The 20,183-nt window shown below is 42.5% G+C and overlaps 1 protein-coding gene across 1 annotated transcript; it reads right to left on the reverse strand.

Moving 5' to 3' along the window:
• Positions 1–617: 617 nt before the first annotated feature.
• LOC133973008 (brevican core protein-like) lies at positions 618–15,612 on the reverse strand. Its single transcript, XM_062410664.1, has 14 exons — positions 15,433–15,612; positions 10,575–10,648; positions 10,045–10,428; positions 9,572–9,746; positions 9,244–9,374; positions 8,739–9,032; positions 7,712–8,551; positions 6,117–7,586; positions 3,215–3,322; positions 2,691–2,849; positions 2,525–2,607; positions 1,972–2,116; positions 1,708–1,890; positions 618–1,405 (listed from the first exon to the last, which is right to left on the reverse strand). The coding sequence occupies exons 1-14, from the start codon at positions 15,450–15,452 to the stop codon at positions 1,284–1,286; spliced, it is 4,188 nt and encodes a 1,395-aa protein (XP_062266648.1). The 5' UTR covers positions 15,453–15,612; the 3' UTR covers positions 618–1,283.
• Between the last annotated feature and the right edge of the window lie 4,571 nt (positions 15,613–20,183).

Below are 20,183 nucleotides of genomic sequence, written 5' to 3' on the forward strand. Positions count from 1 at the left end.
TTATAAACACTTGTCCACTTACTTCCTGTTTTCTTCCTGTGTTCATCCCGTTTCCCTTCGTTTACTCCATCTTTTTTTCGACGCAGTGACGTAACACTTCAGTTATATTTTACTTTCAATTATTTTTAGGAGGTCAGAAAACATTTCCCAATGTTAAGTCAAAGAAATCTGTTGGCAGTGTGTCATTTAGTTTTTTCCGTTGCTTTAACTTGCTTTAATTTCATATCAGTCGATGTCTATAATGATCACATGAAGCTTTTATAAATATATTGAAATTATATTCTGAGAATACTTAATGTTATTGTTTTAACACCGCAGATCCCTTGTGCAGCAGACACAGAATAGTGTTACCACATGATTTATAGTTTCAGAAATACTAAGAACAAACATTCATTGGTTCCTTCCTGAGGGAAAACCAGGGTCAGGTTCATCTATCCAATGAAATTCAATGCGATTGATAATTTCATCACAGTATTCAGTTTTCTTTCATCGTCCCCCCCTGAAATCACTTGTACACTGAGTTCTGTGAACACATGAAGACAATCACCAAACATCAGTATCAGCTTTGAGTTCCTTTATGTCCAAAGGTGACATGAAATGACGACCACACACGTTGCTGAGGGTAAAATAAGAGAACGATTTATTCTTTGCTCTGTTCTACAAAACTTTATTACAACATAAAGCTGACGAACAAAACGGTGTCTGCTGGGAGTCAGAGGTTTCAATATGCCGACAGCAATCACAGGAGTGACAGCTAAAAATATATGTACAAAAATGATTTCATTTATTTTTGTTAACGTTGGCTTTGTGCTTTGGAGTTATAGATTTTTTTTAAAAGCAGGTACACGTCTCTACTCTGACACCACACTGAAAACAAACATATCTGTTGGATACAAAGGTTTGACGACATTAGCACCATTTAATAAAAAGCTTCTTAACATTAAAAAAAACAAATAGAAAATAGTTATTATTGTAGATTTGGAGTTGGTATGGAAACTTAACACTTTGCACTTCTACTTTATTTATTTCATGTGGAAAGGACTCATCACTTTAGACCCTTTTTAAATATCTGACAGTGACGCTTCTTTCTTTTAAAGGTATTTTTAAAGGTAATTTGTCAAGGTTATTAAAATAGGAATGTTTTCAAGTTAACAGTTCTCAAAAGTCGCCTGTGGCCCATTTTTCTTTGCTTTCGTGGTTCATTGGTAAAAGCAAACAGATGTTTTGTCATGTTACAGCAGCAGAGTTTAACAAAACAAGACAAGAAAAGTACAACCGACTTATTAAAACTTGATGTCCCAGTACTGTGGCGTCTCTTTAGTGGCTTCAAAATCGTCTTCGATCGCTGCAAAGTTGCTGTTGGTCAGTGACGTCAGGTCAGGATTCTGTGTTGGACCTCCACCCTCTGAAAACAAATAAACGTATTCTGTGTGATGCTTTCATTTCATTTAAAGCACCAATTTATTTTTGTTTTTATTTGTTTTATATACTTTGCCCTGGTTCCATGTTGGATACATTTTGTGTCTCGTCTCGTTCTGTTTTCTTTCATTTATTCAAAAGTTGTTCAACAGAAGGAAACTAAACCAAACTTACAGACTGTAAATCCACATACCAGTAACGTGATGTCAAGACATTGTGTTTAAGGTTTATAGGAAATTCAGATTGTTGATTTAAACTAATCTGGGTTAAACTACTCTCTTGTCTTACCGGGGATGCACATGATCTGTGGTCTCTCCCACAGGCCTCCAGACAGACACCTGATCACAGGGTTGAGTCTCTGCTGGAAACCCCCGACACAGTGATAACGCACAACTGCATTGGTTTCATATCTCTGTCGAGCTTTTCCAAATAGGGAGGTGTTTCGGACCTTTGGCGGTGGACCACACGAGGCTGTGGAAAGAGAACAACAATATACAAATCTTGTTCTGTTAACTTTCCTATATCGCTCCTGTTTGGTGGTGGTTTACTCACTGGTGCCCTTCTTGCAGGTGTAGGACAGGTGATAGTTGCAGGGCACGTCACTCCAGCGTCCGTCATCGTGCCACACCATCACCACACAGTCTTCTCCTGAGAGGAAGTAGCTGTCCGGCTGACCTCTGTACCAGTTCTCATACAGCTGTAAACATGGAGGGAAAAGAAAGTCAGTCCATATAGATTATAATCATCAAAACTCAGGCAATTTTCACAAAAGGTAGTAATGTTGATTTTCAATAAACTTTTCTGGTGGTGAAATAAAAAAGGTAAAAAAACAATCCATTTAATCCGGATCCAGGTTTTCTCAAGACTTTGTATTATTTATTAAGTGGGTTGAATTAATCATAATAAATGAATTTACTAAATGTTAATTAATAAGAGAATCCCAGTAAATTGTGCAACTACAATGAAAAATGAAGAAATCAAATAAATGAGGTATGAATGTGCAAAAAGAAAACTTTTTCAATGAAATTAAATGTTTGGTTTTAAACCTCTGAAGCCTACATGTAACTGTGTGAGTTTGTTTATACTGTTTCCTAATATCACTGACCAGAGGGTTTCCATCAGACCAGCGGAAATCATCCTCGATGGTCTTATCGTTCAGGCCGGTCCACTGGTACTCCTTGTAGTTGCCTGGTGAGCAAGTTAAGAAAAGATGAAATATAAAACTAAACAATATGATACGATCTTTTCCTGCATTGGCTCAGTGAACCTACTGTTGATGTAACTCTGCTCCTCGGGGGTCATGATGGAAACCAGGTGAGCTCCCAGCATGCGGCAGTGCTGCTCCGCCACCTCCCAGCTCAGACGCTGGCTGAAGTGTCGGTAGCAGAAACCATGAAACTTGTCCCAGCCCGGTTCACAGCTTTCAAGGTCTGAAAGAGACACAGAGGAGGATGAAGACTCCCGAGAAATTAATGTCGATGTTTGTTGAAAATTGAAACACACCACATGTATTTTATTCTGTATAATATAATATTAACGATATTATTCTGCATGTGGGCCTGTACTGATCCCTTATTTAACCAGGAAAGCCTTGTTTTGATTAAACTTGTCTCTTTCGAAAATGGTGAAGATTTTCAGCAACAAAAGAAACTTGCAGAGGACATGTAACACAACATATACCACACAATCTGAATGGAGTAGGAGTATGGTTTTAAAGTTCCTTCATGAAATCTCTACCAGCTTTCCAATCTTTTTTAAAAAGGCTCGACAGAAGAGATTTTCAGAGAGAGCTCACCAGTCTGACACAGGTTTCCTCCATATGTCGGCAAACAGAGACATTGAATCTGCCCGTCTCTGTCCGTGCAGGTGCCTCCGTTGAGACAGGGGTCGTCCTCACACGCATCTGCAACACAAAGTCCGGTTATTAGCAGATTGTTCTGATGCTTAAGCTGCACGAGAGAACACAACATAGAGACTAGTTCAGCATTTTACTGTTAATAATGCATAGAAAATTAACAAATTTAAGTACAAATTAAAGCATAGGGTTTGGTGGATTTGAAAGAGTCACAAACACTAAATATCAATTGAGGCAAATCTCAAGAATTAATGTTAGATATACTATGATATTAAAAGTTATATGGCCACATTAATAAAAAGGAAAATATATATCAAGGACATAGCTTATAGTCAAAAAATCAATGTCTAATATGAGCCAGAAGAGGGCGGCAGAGGACATGATGTCTGACTCATGGGGTCTTTCTTTCTTTCTTTCTTTCATTCTTTCTTATTCATCAACTCTCCCACACAGGAAAAACACACACATCATTCCTTATAACCAGTTTCCACATATCTTCAGTTTAATATTCTGTGGTTTAGAACTACAAAGTGCAGTTCACACGTGTACATTATAATAGACACATTATACCTGGAAAAAAAGTTCCTTTTTAAGGCGGAGACACAGTTACACATGATGCCAACAGACATCGCTGCAAATCCAACATGTTGTCGGAAAAACCAAATATCTTTTAATCTTGCCCAATTGAAGCATCTGCACGAGGTTTCCTGATTTTTTTTTAAGTCTTCGGGGAAAAGAGGGAGTTCGGAGTCGCAGTAAAACGTGTTGATGGCTAAAATGTTGTCATGTGTGTCCCAACCGAAATTAAACATTTGTGTTTATTTTGTGTGGATTTGGTTTGCGTCCCTCGACACCCTATAAACAGGAACTCTGTGGTGTCTGTCATTATACCCACCACACATTGAGTGCCCTTCAGACAGCTCTCTGTAAGTAAGTGTGCGTATGACAGGTCGCTACACACGTCTAATGAGAATCACAGGCTGTCAAAGTAAATTGTCGTCCTGTTTTGCCTGAGCAATACACAACTGGAGAAAGATGAATCTTTGAGATGCCTTTCAAGTCAAAAGCAAAAACCTCATGTTTGCAAAGTTGTTGTTTGTACAAGTTCAAGTTTGCACAACAACAGAGACCTTGGTTTTGAATTCTCACCCATTTCTGTGAACCATCTGCACGATGTGATGATGTGAGGTCAGTAATATGGATGAGCAGTGACTTCTCTCAGCCTTTAATCACCAGTTTTTTTAATCTTTTTAAAATGCTCGCCAAAGACGATGAAACTGAGATTTAAAACAAGCAGAATCCTCTGAATGCTCTGATCTTTGCTGTACTCATTCATTAAGGCCAACTCTGTGGATGCCTGAGAATGACTTTGACAGAAAGTGTGCTTCAAAAATGTGAACGGCACAAATGTGAGGGTATGATTTCCCTATTTACCATCCCCATGAATAGTAATATATGTAGATAGTGATATAACAATAAAAAAAAAAACTGCAAACTTGTGTCAATAGTAGCTTTTTAGTACGTGTAAGTTTGAATTTAGGAACAAGTACCAGATGTGGATAAATCTGGCATCACCTCCATGATGAATATAGTGAAATGCTTTGTCCTCCATTCAAGGAAAACACTTCAGCAGAGCTTCTTGTGCATCAGCCGCTGTTTCCCACAATTCCCTTTTAATGATGGTATCCAATTGTCACCACCACAAATATGGCTGACTGGAGCGACTCCCGGTTTTGTCCGGACAGCTTTTCCAGTAAAGACACACGTCTGCTGGTTGATGCAGTAATCTTAAAATAATCCGAACGTGCCTGAGCATATGTACGACGTGCACAGCAATGCATTTGTATTAAATACGTTTTAATTCAAAGTTAAGTTTCTACCTTCAATTTTTGAAACTGAAGATAAAACAATATGACAGATTTCAGCTTATGGCGAGAGGAGAAACAATCCTACCTCAGTTAACTTTATCATTGTTACACCTAAAAAAACACATCACTGTACAAGACATCAATGATCATGGTTAAACAATATGACTAATATGAATATGACTCGATATGAAACATTAAAAAAAAACACATGCTACAAAAAATCAACACCGAACAATAATTGTGCTTATGAACATTACAAGCTGTGCTTTAGTCTATAGTAGTAGAAGAATTCTAAATCTGAGGACTAACAGTTATTTTTAACAGTTGATGACCTGTAAGTCACAAATTAAATATAAAACATTTGTGCGATTGTACTGGTCAGTGTCATTACATTCAACGTAAATGCTACAACAGAGAAACATCAAGTCCCTTTGTTGTGTTAGATTACTGCAGATCACTGCAAACATGGTGAGCGTGGACAACAGGAGCAAAAAGATTGTGAAGAGAATAATTTGCACTTGTTTAGTCGAGATATTAATTTCATGAAAACAAAATCCATGGATCAAGGTTCAGTGAAAGGTTTACCAATGCTTCTACCATTGCCCAAACATTAATTCCAGCGCACCAGTACTTCACAGAAGTCAATCTTTGTATTGGGGGGGGGGGGGGACATCATGCATAACGAGACTGGACTGTTGACAAATGCCAAATGGGAGCTGTCCCAATGTGAGAATCTTGAAGGGGAGTTGGAATCACAAGGACAAGGTATGAGTATCAGGAGGAATCAGAAGGGGTGAGTGGGCTTTCTGAGACAAACGGAACAAACGTGGGAAGTCATTTGAGAAAGGAGGTGTTTTACAGAAAAGGGAGCAGAGGTGGGTTGGGGCAGAAGACAGACCGGGGATTTTAGTGCATCATTGCGTCGAGTAGAAAGAGGAGGAGAGTTAGGCTGAGGAAAGTGGCTTTGACATTACCTGAAGATTTCCCTGTACCGCCCACAGCCGCCCTCTCATTGGGCAAGAGAAGCAGGGTGGGCGGCTTGGTGAGACTAAACTCACCATCCACCAGACCCTGATCCACTGGTGGTATGAGGTGCGTCACCTTCTGGGGCTCTGGCGTCTTGTGGGAAACTCTCCGGGTTGCGGTGGTCGGGCTCCAGCTGCGTCTGGACCAGTGTGTGGTGGTCTTGGTGGTGGCGGTGGTGGTCGTGGCTCTGGTGGCCCGGGTGGGCTTTGGGCTCGAGGTGGTATCTGGAGCTGCTGTGGAGGTGGTGGGGGAGGTTCTCCTGCTGTACTCTAGACCGTTGAGGGATTCTTGGGGTCCAGTTGTGGTTGTCAGCAGAGCCCAGTTAGATGTTTGAGATTCAAGAGGAGAGACGGTGAAGTCCTCAATGGAAGCGGCCAAGTTAGCTTCTTCTTCTAAGGCAGAAGAAATGTTAGCTTGTTCATCATGAGCTAAGACAACAATAGCTTCTTCTGCAAGGGTTGGGGCCACGTTAGCTTCTTCATGGGTTGGGCTAACATCAGTCTCATCAGCAGTTGGGTCAACATTAGCTTCTTCAAGCGTTTGGGCAATGAGAGCTTCTTCCACGTTAGCCGCTTCTTCTTCAAGTGTTGGGGCAACATATGTTTCTTCCTCGTGTGTTGGGGTAACAGTCACTTTGTCTTCCAGTGAAAAGGAAACGTCAACTTCAAATGTTGATGCAACTTTGTCTTCCTCTTCAAGAACTGGAGAACCTGTCACGTCCTCTTCAGCGGTCGGGGAAACGGGATCTTCCTGTTCAAGTGAAAAGGAATCTTTAGCTTCATCTTCATTGGTTGAGGAAAAATTCGCTTCATCTTTCAGAGTGGGGGAAACAGTAAACGAAACATCAGCCTTGTCTTCAACGGTTGAGGAAACTTTGAGTTCCTCTTCAACGGTTGGAGCAAATTTGATGTCTACCCCCATGACTGCAGTAACAACACCAGGCTCCTGTCCACTTGCCTCTTCATAAGTGAGGGTTTCCGTGTCCCAATACACTTTGTACCCTGATGTCTGATACTGTGCTGTGGTGGAGTCGGTAGGCATCTGAGAAGCTTCAGGCCCCTCTGAAGACTCGGTGGTTGCCAGATTTGCTCCAGAAACAGGGATGTCTTGAGCCCTTGTTGGTTGCAGTGTTTTTTCCTCACTTTCTATTGTGACTGCTTCTTCAGATTCTAAGCTAGTACTTCCCTCTTGTTTTGAAATGGAAGTCTCCCATAACTGTGCCACTGTGGCGAGGACACTGAAGCCCAATCTATCAGTATTTGGTGACTCAGAGGAAGGCGTTGGATTCGGAAGCGCAGTCCGGGGTTCAGCCGGAGTGCTGCTAGGTGAAGCAGAAGGTGACGGGTGAGTGGTGAAACCAGAAGTGGAAGAATCTGATGTGGTGATGGAAGTGACAGCTCCAACGTCAAGGTCACTCTCTAGAGAAAAACAAGAAGCAAAACATATATAAGTATGAATCTATTGCACATTGTATAGCATTGTCATTGTGTAAATGACCGTGGGCTCTTAGTTTTGCTTATATCATATTTGTATTAAGCCATACCTTGAGAAATATCTCCAGATCCATCAAGAGGAGGCCACAATGAAGTTGAAGCATTGCCAGTTAGAAGTTCTCCTTCCTCTCCTGGAGACTGAGTCGAGAGGAACATCTGCTCAGGCCCTGCTACTGCTGCCTCCTCCAGCTTCACCTGGAGGATGTCTTCGGAGGTGTCTGCTGTCGCTTCCAGGATGGTCTCCTCCTGAGTAAGGTTTGTCTCTGTTTCACTGTAATTGGCTTGTGATCCGATTAAATCCAGATAGGTCTCTTGTATTTCTGGGGAATCCTCCGGGCTCTCAGCCAGGTGCGTGTGCTCTTCAGGGCTTGCATCTGTTTGGTTACGAGTGAGAGGCTCGTATGATAGTTCAGGAAACCCTGTGGAGTTTTCAGGTTCAAAATGGTGAACGGTGAAGTTCAGGCTCTGGTGGGAGGTTGTGTCATTGTCAACACTGGGCAGCACTGATGCATTTTGTGGAACATTGTAGGTTTCTGTGCTGCTGATTGTTCCTTTCATCACAGGATGCTGGGAGTGGGAGGTAATTTCTGTAGCAGATGACATTTCATCAAACGGCTGAAGGAGGTCCACATATGTGGAGTTGAGGGGAGACTCTGTTGTGTCTGCATTATCAGTTGGATGTGTGTCCACCAGGTTTTCCTCAGTGGAAGGACGCGAGACAAAGGGGAACGACTCAACTACACTCAGCGCCTCTCGCTCCACCTGCTCTTTGTGTTGGTTCAGGAGCAGCTCTTGATCTGTTCGCGTAAAAATAACAACATCTTGTCCGATGTCTTCAGCCTCGGTGGCCATGTAGTCGGGGGGAGAGTCAGTGGGAGCATGTCTGTTGTCTGTAGAGGAGAGTTAAGTAATTAGAAATACAACACAAGAGGTAATGTATGACAGCAACAATTTCTTATTAACGCTTTTGTCCAAAGGAGCACGAATGGACATCAGTGAAAAGTTTGCATTAATATCAAATCATGGAAATTACTTCTACTTCATGCAAATTCATTTTTGAGTATCAAAAACACTCACCCCTCACGCAATACACGTCGTGAAGGCTGGACGGCTCTGGGAAACCAGTTTGGTTGCTGAACCGGTAAAGGGTTTTGACGCCTGCCTGCGGCCCTCCACAGCGCTCCCTGGGGGTGGTGATGGGGTAGCGCACACTGCCGTCAGACAGCCACCCGGGGCTGCAGCAGTCCAGACCTTCACTCCACGCCAAGTACAGCTGTGCAGTTGTCGCTATCTCAGCCCCTGCAGCTCTGCAGTATGACCGTGCTTCCGCGAACGACAGCAGCTGTGGGACAGAGTCGTGGAACACCTCTCCTACAAAACCACAACATCTTTTATAAAGTTTCACTATAACAACCTAATGTAAGGCATATGTTTATAGATATATACTGATAAATAGTTATTGTAGCTTCTAAACAATGAAATATTGATATCAATTTTGTCTAAAAGAAGTTTAGCTATAGAAATGTATGAAATATTTATATGTGAAGTATATAGAGAGAGAGATGTGTGTTGTTATTTATACCGTTGATTTGTTCCACATAACAATAAACATCAAAAAGATCTAGATCTGGATCCATCGTCCCATAGTTCCTCACGCCTGCTTTCCCGTTCATGTCTCCATAGCAGCCCTCACGGGGAAGTTGGATTGGGTACCTGGAGGAATGGAAACAATTTATTTTATAACATTAACCTCTTAAAGTTTGATGAAGCAGCAAGTCAGTAATCAGAGTTTATTCATCCAAAATGTACCATGTATTTAGAGAATTTCCATGAACGCACCCAGTCTTTAGAGATTGTGTGTTATGTGCAGATTGAGTGTGAGCGTCATACAGAAGACACAGATAAGATACCTGACAGACTGATCTGCCAGCCAGCCTGCATCGCACTGCTCGTATCCATCGTAATAAGCCGCCAGCAGCTGGTCAGCGGTGGCCATTTCGGCGCCAATGGCCTCACAAGCCTTCTTGGCCTGATGGAAGGAGAACGCATAGCGGCCCAGAGCATCTCTGTAGTGAAATACAACACCTACAAAAAACACACACATACACAAACACTATGAGGATGTTTAGATTCAAAACACGAATTTGATCAAGATGGCAGCAACATTAACATATTTAACCTTTTATACTCTGAAAATGAATGTTACATAAAAACTCCTTCTCAAATTATTGAAGCTATATAAAGTTGATTTATGTTTTTGAACCAAATAAATAAAGTTAAATTAAGCAAAAACATGTAATGTATCATCTGTTATATTGTGTTATGTTGTATCCTATATGCTCTGAACGTCTCTCTTACTCGTTCAGAGCCTTCGTTGTGTTACCTTTGACCTTGAGTTGCACGAGATCACTGGCGTCCTCCAGGCCTTGCTGCACCTCACAGCGATAGTGACCCGAGTCGCTGGAGCGCACGTTTCCCAGCCACAGGGACAGGTCATCGGGGAAGGACGTGTAATTGAGCAGTGCGGCGCGATCTCTGTACGCCTCGTTGATCTTCACCCTCTGACCCCTCGCCACCAGGATCTGCGTCTCCACCCCTGCGGACACCACGCTCCACTTGACCCGCGGTGCAACAGGGGCGGAGGAGGGGGAGGAGGTGGTGGGTGTGGAGGACAGGGACACCGAGCAGGGGATGGAGATGGAGCTGCCCAGTGGGGCAGAAACAGGACCTGAGTGGGGGATGTTCACCTGGAGGGACTGGACGTCATCTGCAGAACAGAGATACAGAGGATACAGAGCGTGAAGAGCAAAGCAAGAGAACAAATTCACCTTTTTATTCTGATATTTCATTCCATAATAAGAACCATGAGTATATCCATTAAAAGAACAAGATAATGGAAGAATGTAGACGTACCGTATGCAGATGGATTTTGGGTGGGGAATGCCAGAGAGAGATGGCAGATGATACAGAGAAGTGGAAGAACATGTCTGTGGAGATAAAGAAGCAAAAACAACAAACAATAAGACAAGGAACATTTTGACACAAATTTAGAGGAATAAATAAATTCCTGTTTCCAATTTCACACCTGTTTAACCATTAATGGACAGAGTCATTTCTAACAGAGGAAGTGCTGTGTCGTGTTGGTTCAGCTCATCGGTGGAACATGCTCAGATGATCTCACCAGACTGATTTATTGTAATGTTAAAGGTCACAACTGGCAAACTTTACAGTACCTTCCCCACAGCTTCCACCATTTTAATCCTTCACATGTACAGATACTTTTTCCCATGAATTAAGAAGTAAGCTGAATCTTACCACTGGAAATAAGGAAAATATTAAAAGATTAATTATAGAATCTAAAATTATGAAATTCAAGACTCAGGAATATGAGGAATTCATGATATCTAAGAAGAAGAATGTTTAATTCAAAACTAACACAAGTTTTAATTTACTTGATTTCAAGTTTTGAGTTCTTCCACTGACATACATACAATTCCCTTAAAATACAAAAAAAGGAACGATGTCAGAGCTCAGCCATTCCGTATAAAAGGGCAACGTCTCTGGTTTTCAAAGGGAAGCTGAGAGCACAGGCTCCTGACCACAAGCCATTCATCACATCCGGGAGCTAATGACACGGCGTCTCAGCCCAGCGGCCTCCTGCCAGCTCTCCGTCACCAGTCTGGCCCTGTTATTAACCCAGCAGGCATGGCAGGATGCTCACTGTGACCTCACACAACCTCCTGAGGCGGCCACGATGAAGCTGCAAGTGTTCGTTCATCATTAAAAAGCAGCGCACACGCACACAGACACTCTAACACACACACACACACACACACACACACACACACACACAAACACTCCAAGCTACTTTTCAGGGCTGATAAAATGTCTCCTTTAATAAAGACATGGCACAGCTGATGTGAATAAATTGTGATTTAAATATTTAATACTTCTGTCAGAGTGTCTTAAATTGTACATATACTCATATAACAGTTTAGATTAGATGAGATTAGATTAGACAGATTTTTGATTTCCTGATGGGGAATCTCATAAAAATAAACATATAAAGTCCAAACTAATTCTCCTAATTAAGGAATAACAGTAAAAGATATGGCAGTAAAATCAACATACTTCTAACTTCTTCCACAAAAGTACAATACATGCACCATGTGGCATCAGCTAATCTTCCATTATAGAAATCTGTTGCCCATTAAACTTCACAAAGGCACATTAACATGTTTTCACAAAAATATGATACCCATGTTTGTTCTTGTAGCAATTAGTTTTAACTTTCCCCAGCTGCAGCCACTCCTCCGTTTCCTTTGTGCATTGCATTATGGGACAGTGCTTTGTTGTACTGTGCATGTGGACCGTTTTGTCACTCCTCCAATGCGTGAAAGCAGCAGAGAGTGTGGAGTGTGAGTGTGGGGAAAGCTAATGAAGGAGAAACTGACCATAATGAAGGATATTTGTGGCCACGGTGCTTTAAACTCTGAACAAAGAATCCCCAGAGCGGAGTTTGACTGTAGCCTATGCCACCGACACAACAAAACTCTTGATGGGAGAAAAGACTGCGTACAGAGGAGGTAGTGTGTGTGTGTGTGTGTTCTACCAGTAAATACAGTAAGACAGTTATGATGATGATGACTCATTATGAGCCTCAGAGGGACGCATGTTCATCGGATACTGCACGACTTCACACAGGAGCTCTTTCCTCTATTGTGAAAGGTAAAAAATGGAAAAACAGAAACAATCAGAGTCTCTGGAGTTTGAAAAAGTACCAATAAGTTTGAGCCTTTTCTGCGTCTGTAAACCGAAAGCATCCTCCGTACGGAGTCGGCACAAACAAAGCTCACTTAACTGTGACATACAAATTAAATGGTGGTCATTGACGGGCGGTATAGTTGTTGTGTGTTTCCCTCACCAGCTGGGTGGACTCCTCGGAGCTGGTATCACTATTAGTATTCTTGACAAGAGAAGGGCTCACAGAAAGCGAGCAGTGGGCCAGGAGGACAGCTGCACACTGTGCTTTCACTTCATACCGACTCCCGCACAAAAGGCCCCGGGCGAAATTAAAGGACAGGGCACTGGCACACTCTCTCTCTGTCTTTTCTCTCACTCTTTTCAAGGGGTTTGGAAAAAGTTTTGAACCACGAAGAATGAGCATGCTTCGCTCAAAGGCAGAGGCCACATTGAGACACTGCGCACTGTTTTCACATGGTATAAATGTTGAGGGAGTGTGTTTGCATATTGTTGTGTGCAGAGGAGATAATCTGGCTGCTGTTGGTTATTTTGAGATGTCACCGGGCGCTCTGCAGCTCAGCTCTCTTTTATTGCGAGTAACAACGAAGGCAAGTTAAGCTAAAAAAAATCGATACCACGCGCTTTATTAACAGGACTACAAACTGCAGCCAGTGCATTATCCACTGGCAGAACTCATCCAGTCTCCTCCTGCTGCAGACACAGAGCAGGGAGCTCGAACAATTTGACACTGAAAATCAGGGTGAAATCATTAATAGAATAAGTAGAAGTGATTAAGGAAAACACAAGTAGATGCTGAGATGTATAAGTGCTGCACTGATGACTAAAGACTTGCAGGATGTGTCTTGTGGGTGGTCTCTGCAGCAGCCTGCCTCAAGGTCACATCAGGCCAACCTCGTCTGCACCAGCAAACCGGAAAATAATCCCAGTTCAGTCTGGTGTAAGTGCAGAGCGGGGCTAGCTGAGCTGGTCCTGGCGTTTGGCACCAATGGGTCTGTGATAAAATACAACAGGGCTCTCCTGGAAATCAGTAAGTGGGTTTTTTAACAAGGCCTGAATCCACTCCGGTCTAAGTTTCTGTTTCCCACATGAGCCCTGTGGCTTCATCCTTCTAATTTCATCTCCAGTTATTTTGGAATTCAGATTCATTGACTCAAGCACATTGGGGTTGAAGCTAAATATACGATAGGAAGGAAGTGCAACATAAATAACACAACATTCTTTAAAAAAGGCAAATCATTTCAAGATTAATTTCTCTTTAAATAGAACATGGCAAGAGTTTTTTTTAACAGGGGCCATTTTGGGGCTCAGCATCTTGCCGAAAGAAAGTTGGGAATGCAGACTGGAGGAACAGGGGATCGAACCACCGCCTTTCTGCTTGTTGGACAACTTCCTGAGCCACATCCGCCCCCATACTTAGCAGAAATCTATTAATAATATTATCTGATGTAACATTAGGGAAAACTTGGATCATTTTTGGAACATTACCACTTCTATCCGTCTCTATACTGTTCTACTGGAGAGGGAGTCAGACAAAATCAAATATTTGTCTGGGATTTTTATGTTTATGCTTATGAGGGTTGTGTTCATATTCGGACAACAGATAATATCCAGTCGTCCTCGCTATGTATCTCATCATGGCTTCTGTGTACTTAGGACCCATGTCCCACTCTTCACTCAACGGCCCGCCTCTGGCTCCGAGCATCAAACGCAGCGCCGCCATGCATCAGCTCCCAGACTTCATTTCACAGACATGACGGACGAGCCAATCATCTGTCTCCTTACAGGGATGGTTGCCAAAGCCAGGCACCAGATTCTTCATCACCCAGTGTCACTGGGTAAGAGTAGAAGGATGTTTCCAACAAACTCATCTCAGTCCTGTTATAAACCAACTGAGTTCAATGAAGTTCAGGTCAAGTGAGACTTTGGTCAAGTTTGTGCTTCTGTTGCCTGATGTAAGAATATAACATTTAGGTTTCAATGGGTCATAAAGAGCATCTTTAATCAGTATTATCTTCATATTGTAAATATTTGGGCTCATAGAAAAAGTCTTCTCTGGTGACCATCAGACCAGGGACGGCCACTGAGAGGAATCTTTAAAAAATCTGCTTTTCCATCATTCATTTGTCCTCTGTCTCACTTTAACCCTCCACCTGTCCATTACTGAGGTCCACCTGAGCCCGGAGGTGCAGCACAGAGAAGGACCAGAAGAGGCTAAATGTGCACTTAAGACAGACCGTACAACCAAGTCCTTATTGTTTCCCCTGCAGGGCACAGGAGCATAATTTCAGAGCTTAATAAATACAGCAGCATCCTCAGTTCACCCCAACAAGAATACATTCAAACTGAAATAATAATTATACAGTACAATGGATTTTAAAGGAATGGAAGCCCATCTCTGCCCCTTTGTAAGAAAAATCAAGGAAGTCATCTCCAAGTTTTGACTTGTTATGCAATAACTGAAAGAAAATGACTGTATCTTATATTTATGACTTTATATTTCATAAATTGTCCTTCCATCTCATATTGTGATAATTTATCTCATAACTAAGACTTACTTTATCATAATAAATATATATTTTTGATAATTATGACTTATTATCTCATAATTCTTTGACTTTTTATTTCATAATTTAGATTTTGCATTCGTCCTTTTTTCTGTCACTGGCAGAAATGGTCTTCCATACTTAAGCTCTTAGGTGTGGAGGGAAGCAAGTTTATCTCAAGTTAAATCATTTTAGTTCTGCGCACACAGGTACTGCTGAGGAAACAGAAAAATAACAAATGTTATGAGGAAATAAAAATAAATAAAGTTGCTCTAAACCAACTTAACTGCGTCATGGTCAATTTTTCCTTTCTGGGAGAAATAAAAATTCACACCGATCCACAGTTTCACATCCTCCGCAGCTGTTTCTTCTAATAAACCACGAAGAGGCAGATTAAATGACGCCATCAACAGAACTTTGACCCAAACCACATCAACACGAACAACTTGAAGAAATGAACCCACCGGATTCTCCTCAGCAGCATCTCAGCTGGTGCAGGATGGACTCAGCTCTCGGGTTAAAAAGTAGTTTCCTCCAGACTCTGCTGCTGCAGTGCGACTGTCCCGTCCCAGGCTGCGGAGGAGGAGGAGGAGGTGGGAGAGGACCGTGGATGCTCTGCAGGTATGTGGGGGGGCTGGGGCAGCGCAGGACCGACCGACTCCGGGACTCAGGGAAGCAAAAGGAGGGAGACGAGAGTGGAGGCAGATATGAAACCCTGAACTGCCCACTTTTTCACCCAATAACCGGGGTTGGGTGATGGCGCACGCCTGTCACGGGAGCGCTGGGAGGGATGGCAGCTGAAACAAGCGATGTCAGAGAGGCTGTGACGTGGAGCCTGACCTGCAGGGAGACACATGCATGAGTTGAGTCAGTGCAGCAGGAGGAAGATGAGGGTGATGAGGGTGCAGCTGCAGTTTGGATTTTTGCAGCACACCCACTTTTACACAAGGAGGAAGATGATAATGATGATGATGATGAGGGAGCTATGTCTCATCCTATATTTTATATGCATCCCCACTGGAGTAAGGAGCAGTGTGCAGACCACACATCAGCTGCTTCATCATTCACAAGTTTATTCTGCAGGGTGTGTTTGATTTGAAATCACTAGACTCTGCACTGCCTCACTTTAGTCATTGACTGCAGCCAATACAGAAATAACCAACAAGGCTCAAACATTATTATTTACAGACTCAAACTGCATATCAGAGTTGCATGAAAGTAGAAATGTGTAGATTCTTGATATAAACACTGCATCCATTCACTTTATGCTGCTGTTTATTACATGATCTAATGGCAAAAGAAAAATCAGGAACAAATGCTGTAGAAGAGGAATAGGAATCATGTATTTGTCTCCAGTTCGAGTCAGATTAACCTGCATGGGGCCCTGTGCAAAAGTGAGCTCTGACCACACCTCCTCCCCTCCCACATCCCCTTTTCCCTCCATGCATTATGTGTCCTGTCATCTAGAAGAAAAGAAATAGAACAAAAAACGTTTTCTGTAAAATGGACCATGGTAAATTAGGTTTGACACAAGGCCACTTGAAAGAAAATCTACCAGCCTGCCGACATTGAAAGTGTTGTATTGTCAAAAATTGGGCAGTTTTAGTGTCGGACTCTAAAAAGTGCAAGAAGAATCAGGACCATGACGCTACAGCCGGTTGTACAGCTCTCTGAGGCTGTGAGGGCACAAAGGGCTTTGAGCTGGAAGCTTCATCCTCTGGGAACCATGAATATACTGAGCAAATCAATTCACTTTGAGATATTTCACAATATAAATGGAAACTTGGAACTGAAGAGGACGATCCAAAACAAAGTCCTGGGCATGCTTATCAGAGCTTTGGTTTTTGAAAAGTTACAAAAGTTGTGTTAAAGATGTGTGGGGAGGATTTATTGAGTATTTTAAATGGAGCATACTGATGTTAGTATAACAGTTAAATTTGACTTTTCATGAAACTTCTGGTGTATTTGGCTCCTTGGGGAAGAAGCCTCACTTTTCTCAGTCTATGATCAAAACTGGTCCTGTCCATAAGACTAAGATTAAGAGATTAAGATACGTTTATTAATACCAAACACATGCACAGACATGCACAACACACTCATGCAATGGTAGGTCAATTTATAGTCTGCATTTAATCCATCTGGTGCAGGACACACAGAGCAGTGAGCAGCCATGTACAGTGCCCGGGGAGCAGATGTTGGGGGAGTAAGGTGCCTTGCTCAGGGGCACTAGACAGGGTAGGGAGAATTCTCTTGGACAGATCAATCCAGGTTCGTTTTTTGTTGTCTCTCCGTGAAGTCGAACCAGAGACGAACCAGAGACCTTTTCTGCCCATGGTCCAAGTTTCTGCCACTAGACCACCAATACAATAGACTGTATATAAAGATGGACGACATGACAGCTCCTCAAAAACAAAGCCAAAGCTTCTCGATCGGCACCTGGTGTCTTGCTGCAATCAGGAATCCTGCCTCCTCCATGATAATGGATGGGACACCATGGAGCCAATACACTCCTGATCAAAATCTTAAGACCAGTTAAAAAATTGCATGAATTTTCATTTTGCACTGTTGAATCTTAGGAAGGCTGATGAACAGCCTACTTGAGTTAAACTGTTGTTTTCAATAAATTGCCTGCTCACAACCTTTGGTCTCTTGTTCCCATTTCTTCTTTTAGCATTTTGAAGCTCTACTTAGAACCTTCCTAAGATCAAACAGTCTAAAATGCAAATTCATGCAATTTTTTAACTGGTCTTAAGATTTTGATCAGGAGTGTACTTCTCCTTAAGATGTGTATCAACAGGACACAGATACTGCAGCTCCATCCCCTAATCACTAGGCACATTCGGTAAAAATGTGTAAGATGGAAGCATTCGTATTTAGGATATTTTCGATTAATTTTTGGATAGTGGGAGGAGATGTAGACATGTCATCCAACGTTCCATGGTCCTGTCAGTGAGTCCTTTAATGGTAGCATATTACACCATTGATTCGTACACACTAGATTTGGAAAAAGAAGCAAAACGGAAAAAGGACGAAACAAGAAGAGTATCACGGTAGAGGTCCCTCTTCAGGAGAGTCACACAATAAAATGTCCAATGTAGAGACGAGACAGAAATAATAATAAATGGAATCCTGCAGATCTCACTATCTTATCTCAGTCAGTAGATTTACATCCGAGCTGAAACCTGTTCATCGGTCACACACAGTATCGTTGATGCACTCTCTTGGCTCAGAGCTGGATTTTGACCACCTGTTCACCCTGTATGTAACAGAGAAGAGGAACAGGGTCAAGTGAAGTACGAACCTGCAGCCGGCTACTGACACGGTGAATGGCGCTTTGTAGGCATCGCCCTGTGGCAGGGCAGCAGCAGGTGGTGCAGCACACCTGAGGAATGTGACACCCAGATACCAGCGGCACCGTCTGAGAGGGAAATGTCAAAGCACGGAGGGCAGACAGAGACCAGACGTGTACTTCAGCACAACTTCAGCCATAATGGACTGTCACAGTGACCTGGATTGATTCAAGTCCAGTCAGCAGCTCTGATGGTGAAGACGTCATCCTCCGTGCAGCCATTTGTCCTCAGAGTCGTGGAGTATAGTTATTAAGAAGAATGGCCGTCAAGCAGAAAGTGCCTCCCTCTGAAGACTCCATCATTCAGTCATTAGAAGATATTTAAAGAGACTGACTCCAGAACGCTCTGAAATTCACGTTAACCTGTCATTTCCTCCTGTTTAGTCAAAGTTGTGTCATTTCACTTTAGTTCAACATGACTTGAGAAAACATTAATATGTACAAAAAACAGCTCTTAATTATAAACTATAATGGAATGTTGTAAAAATTACTTCCACCTCCATAAAAATGTGTCCATGCATCACTTTAACAATAAAATATAATATAATGTAATGTCATATAAAATTCCATGTTTGGGTGAAGGAATAAAAGCCCAGCAGTAAAGTAAGAGCTGTGTTTTACTTTCTTTTCAGGCTCCTAACTGTAACATAATGAGGTCTATATAAGAATCTGTTGGGAGCCAACTAAATTAGACCCAACACAGTTAAACATGCATGCAGGCCGGGCCTCAGACCTGCATACAAGCTAACATTACATTTTCCAGCAGCCATCAAACAAGCAGCCTGTAATTAGACACTATCATTATATTGTAGCTGAGCTCAGATCAAGTCAGTCGAGTAGCAGCACTGACATTTAGTTTAAAGTGTCTTCAGATGTCCTGGAGATGATCACAGATCCAGAGCTTAATTCCACTTATCATCCAAAATCATGTCTTTATGCGAGCGGACGGCCGCAATAAACAAACAACAACACCTTTGTTGGTGATTCTGACACGTGCAGCCGACGCCACCAGGTGGGAGCCATTAGTTTACGTGGCTGAAGTGTGACTCAGCTAAAATACAGAGCCCAGCCGCCACTTTATTTTTATGCTTTCCCCTAATTCTGCTTGAGTCATGTTCGGCGGTTGCGTTTCACTGGTTGACCAGAATTACAGTCAGCTCACCACAAAGTAGAAGATTCTTAGGACTCAGTCTACCTTGCACAAGCTGCTGAGACGACCACATGTCTGGGCTTTTGTGTGTGTGAATTGGGGGGGGGATACAAAAAATGAAGCAACACAAAGGTTCCACTTCACTCAGAGTCACACTTCACCTACATGTAAATCCCTCAACTAAAATCCATACAGCACTGATGCAATGACAGGAAAGAGGAACAGCTTCTGAATCATTTTCCCTCCTATAAAAGGCAAAAACCTCTAATCCCAGTTTCCGCTGACTGGCTGTTTTTTTTTTCTTTCCATCATGAATGCAGAGTGGCGGAGGCAAACTGCCACTGGGTGGACGGGTGTGGGAGAGCTGCTCCGCTCATCGGTCCAAACCAACGGCCCTGCCATGCTTTGTGCATGATGCTGCTGCAGCCGCCACAGAGAGAACCGCCGCTGAGAAAATTTGACGCAATTTAATTTCGTGACACATCATTTCTTTTAGGGCCGGAGTCTGGAAACAAGGTTAGTTGCTTCTTCAGCTGGAGAATCTGGTAACGAGTTCACCTCAGGTCTTGAAAATCAATACTCGTGGTTAACCAGCGAGGAAAATGAGACTTTGTGTATTTCATAAGCCGCCCCCTGCCTCATATATCATTGATAAAAGTACAGCTGAGGACAAGCTTAAAAAAGAAAAAGAAAGGAGTGGGTATTTCATTGACAGA

This window comes from Platichthys flesus, chromosome 17 (genome assembly GCF_949316205.1).
Source record: "Platichthys flesus chromosome 17, fPlaFle2.1, whole genome shotgun sequence".
Lineage (NCBI taxonomy): Eukaryota > Metazoa > Chordata > Actinopteri > Pleuronectiformes > Pleuronectidae > Platichthys > Platichthys flesus.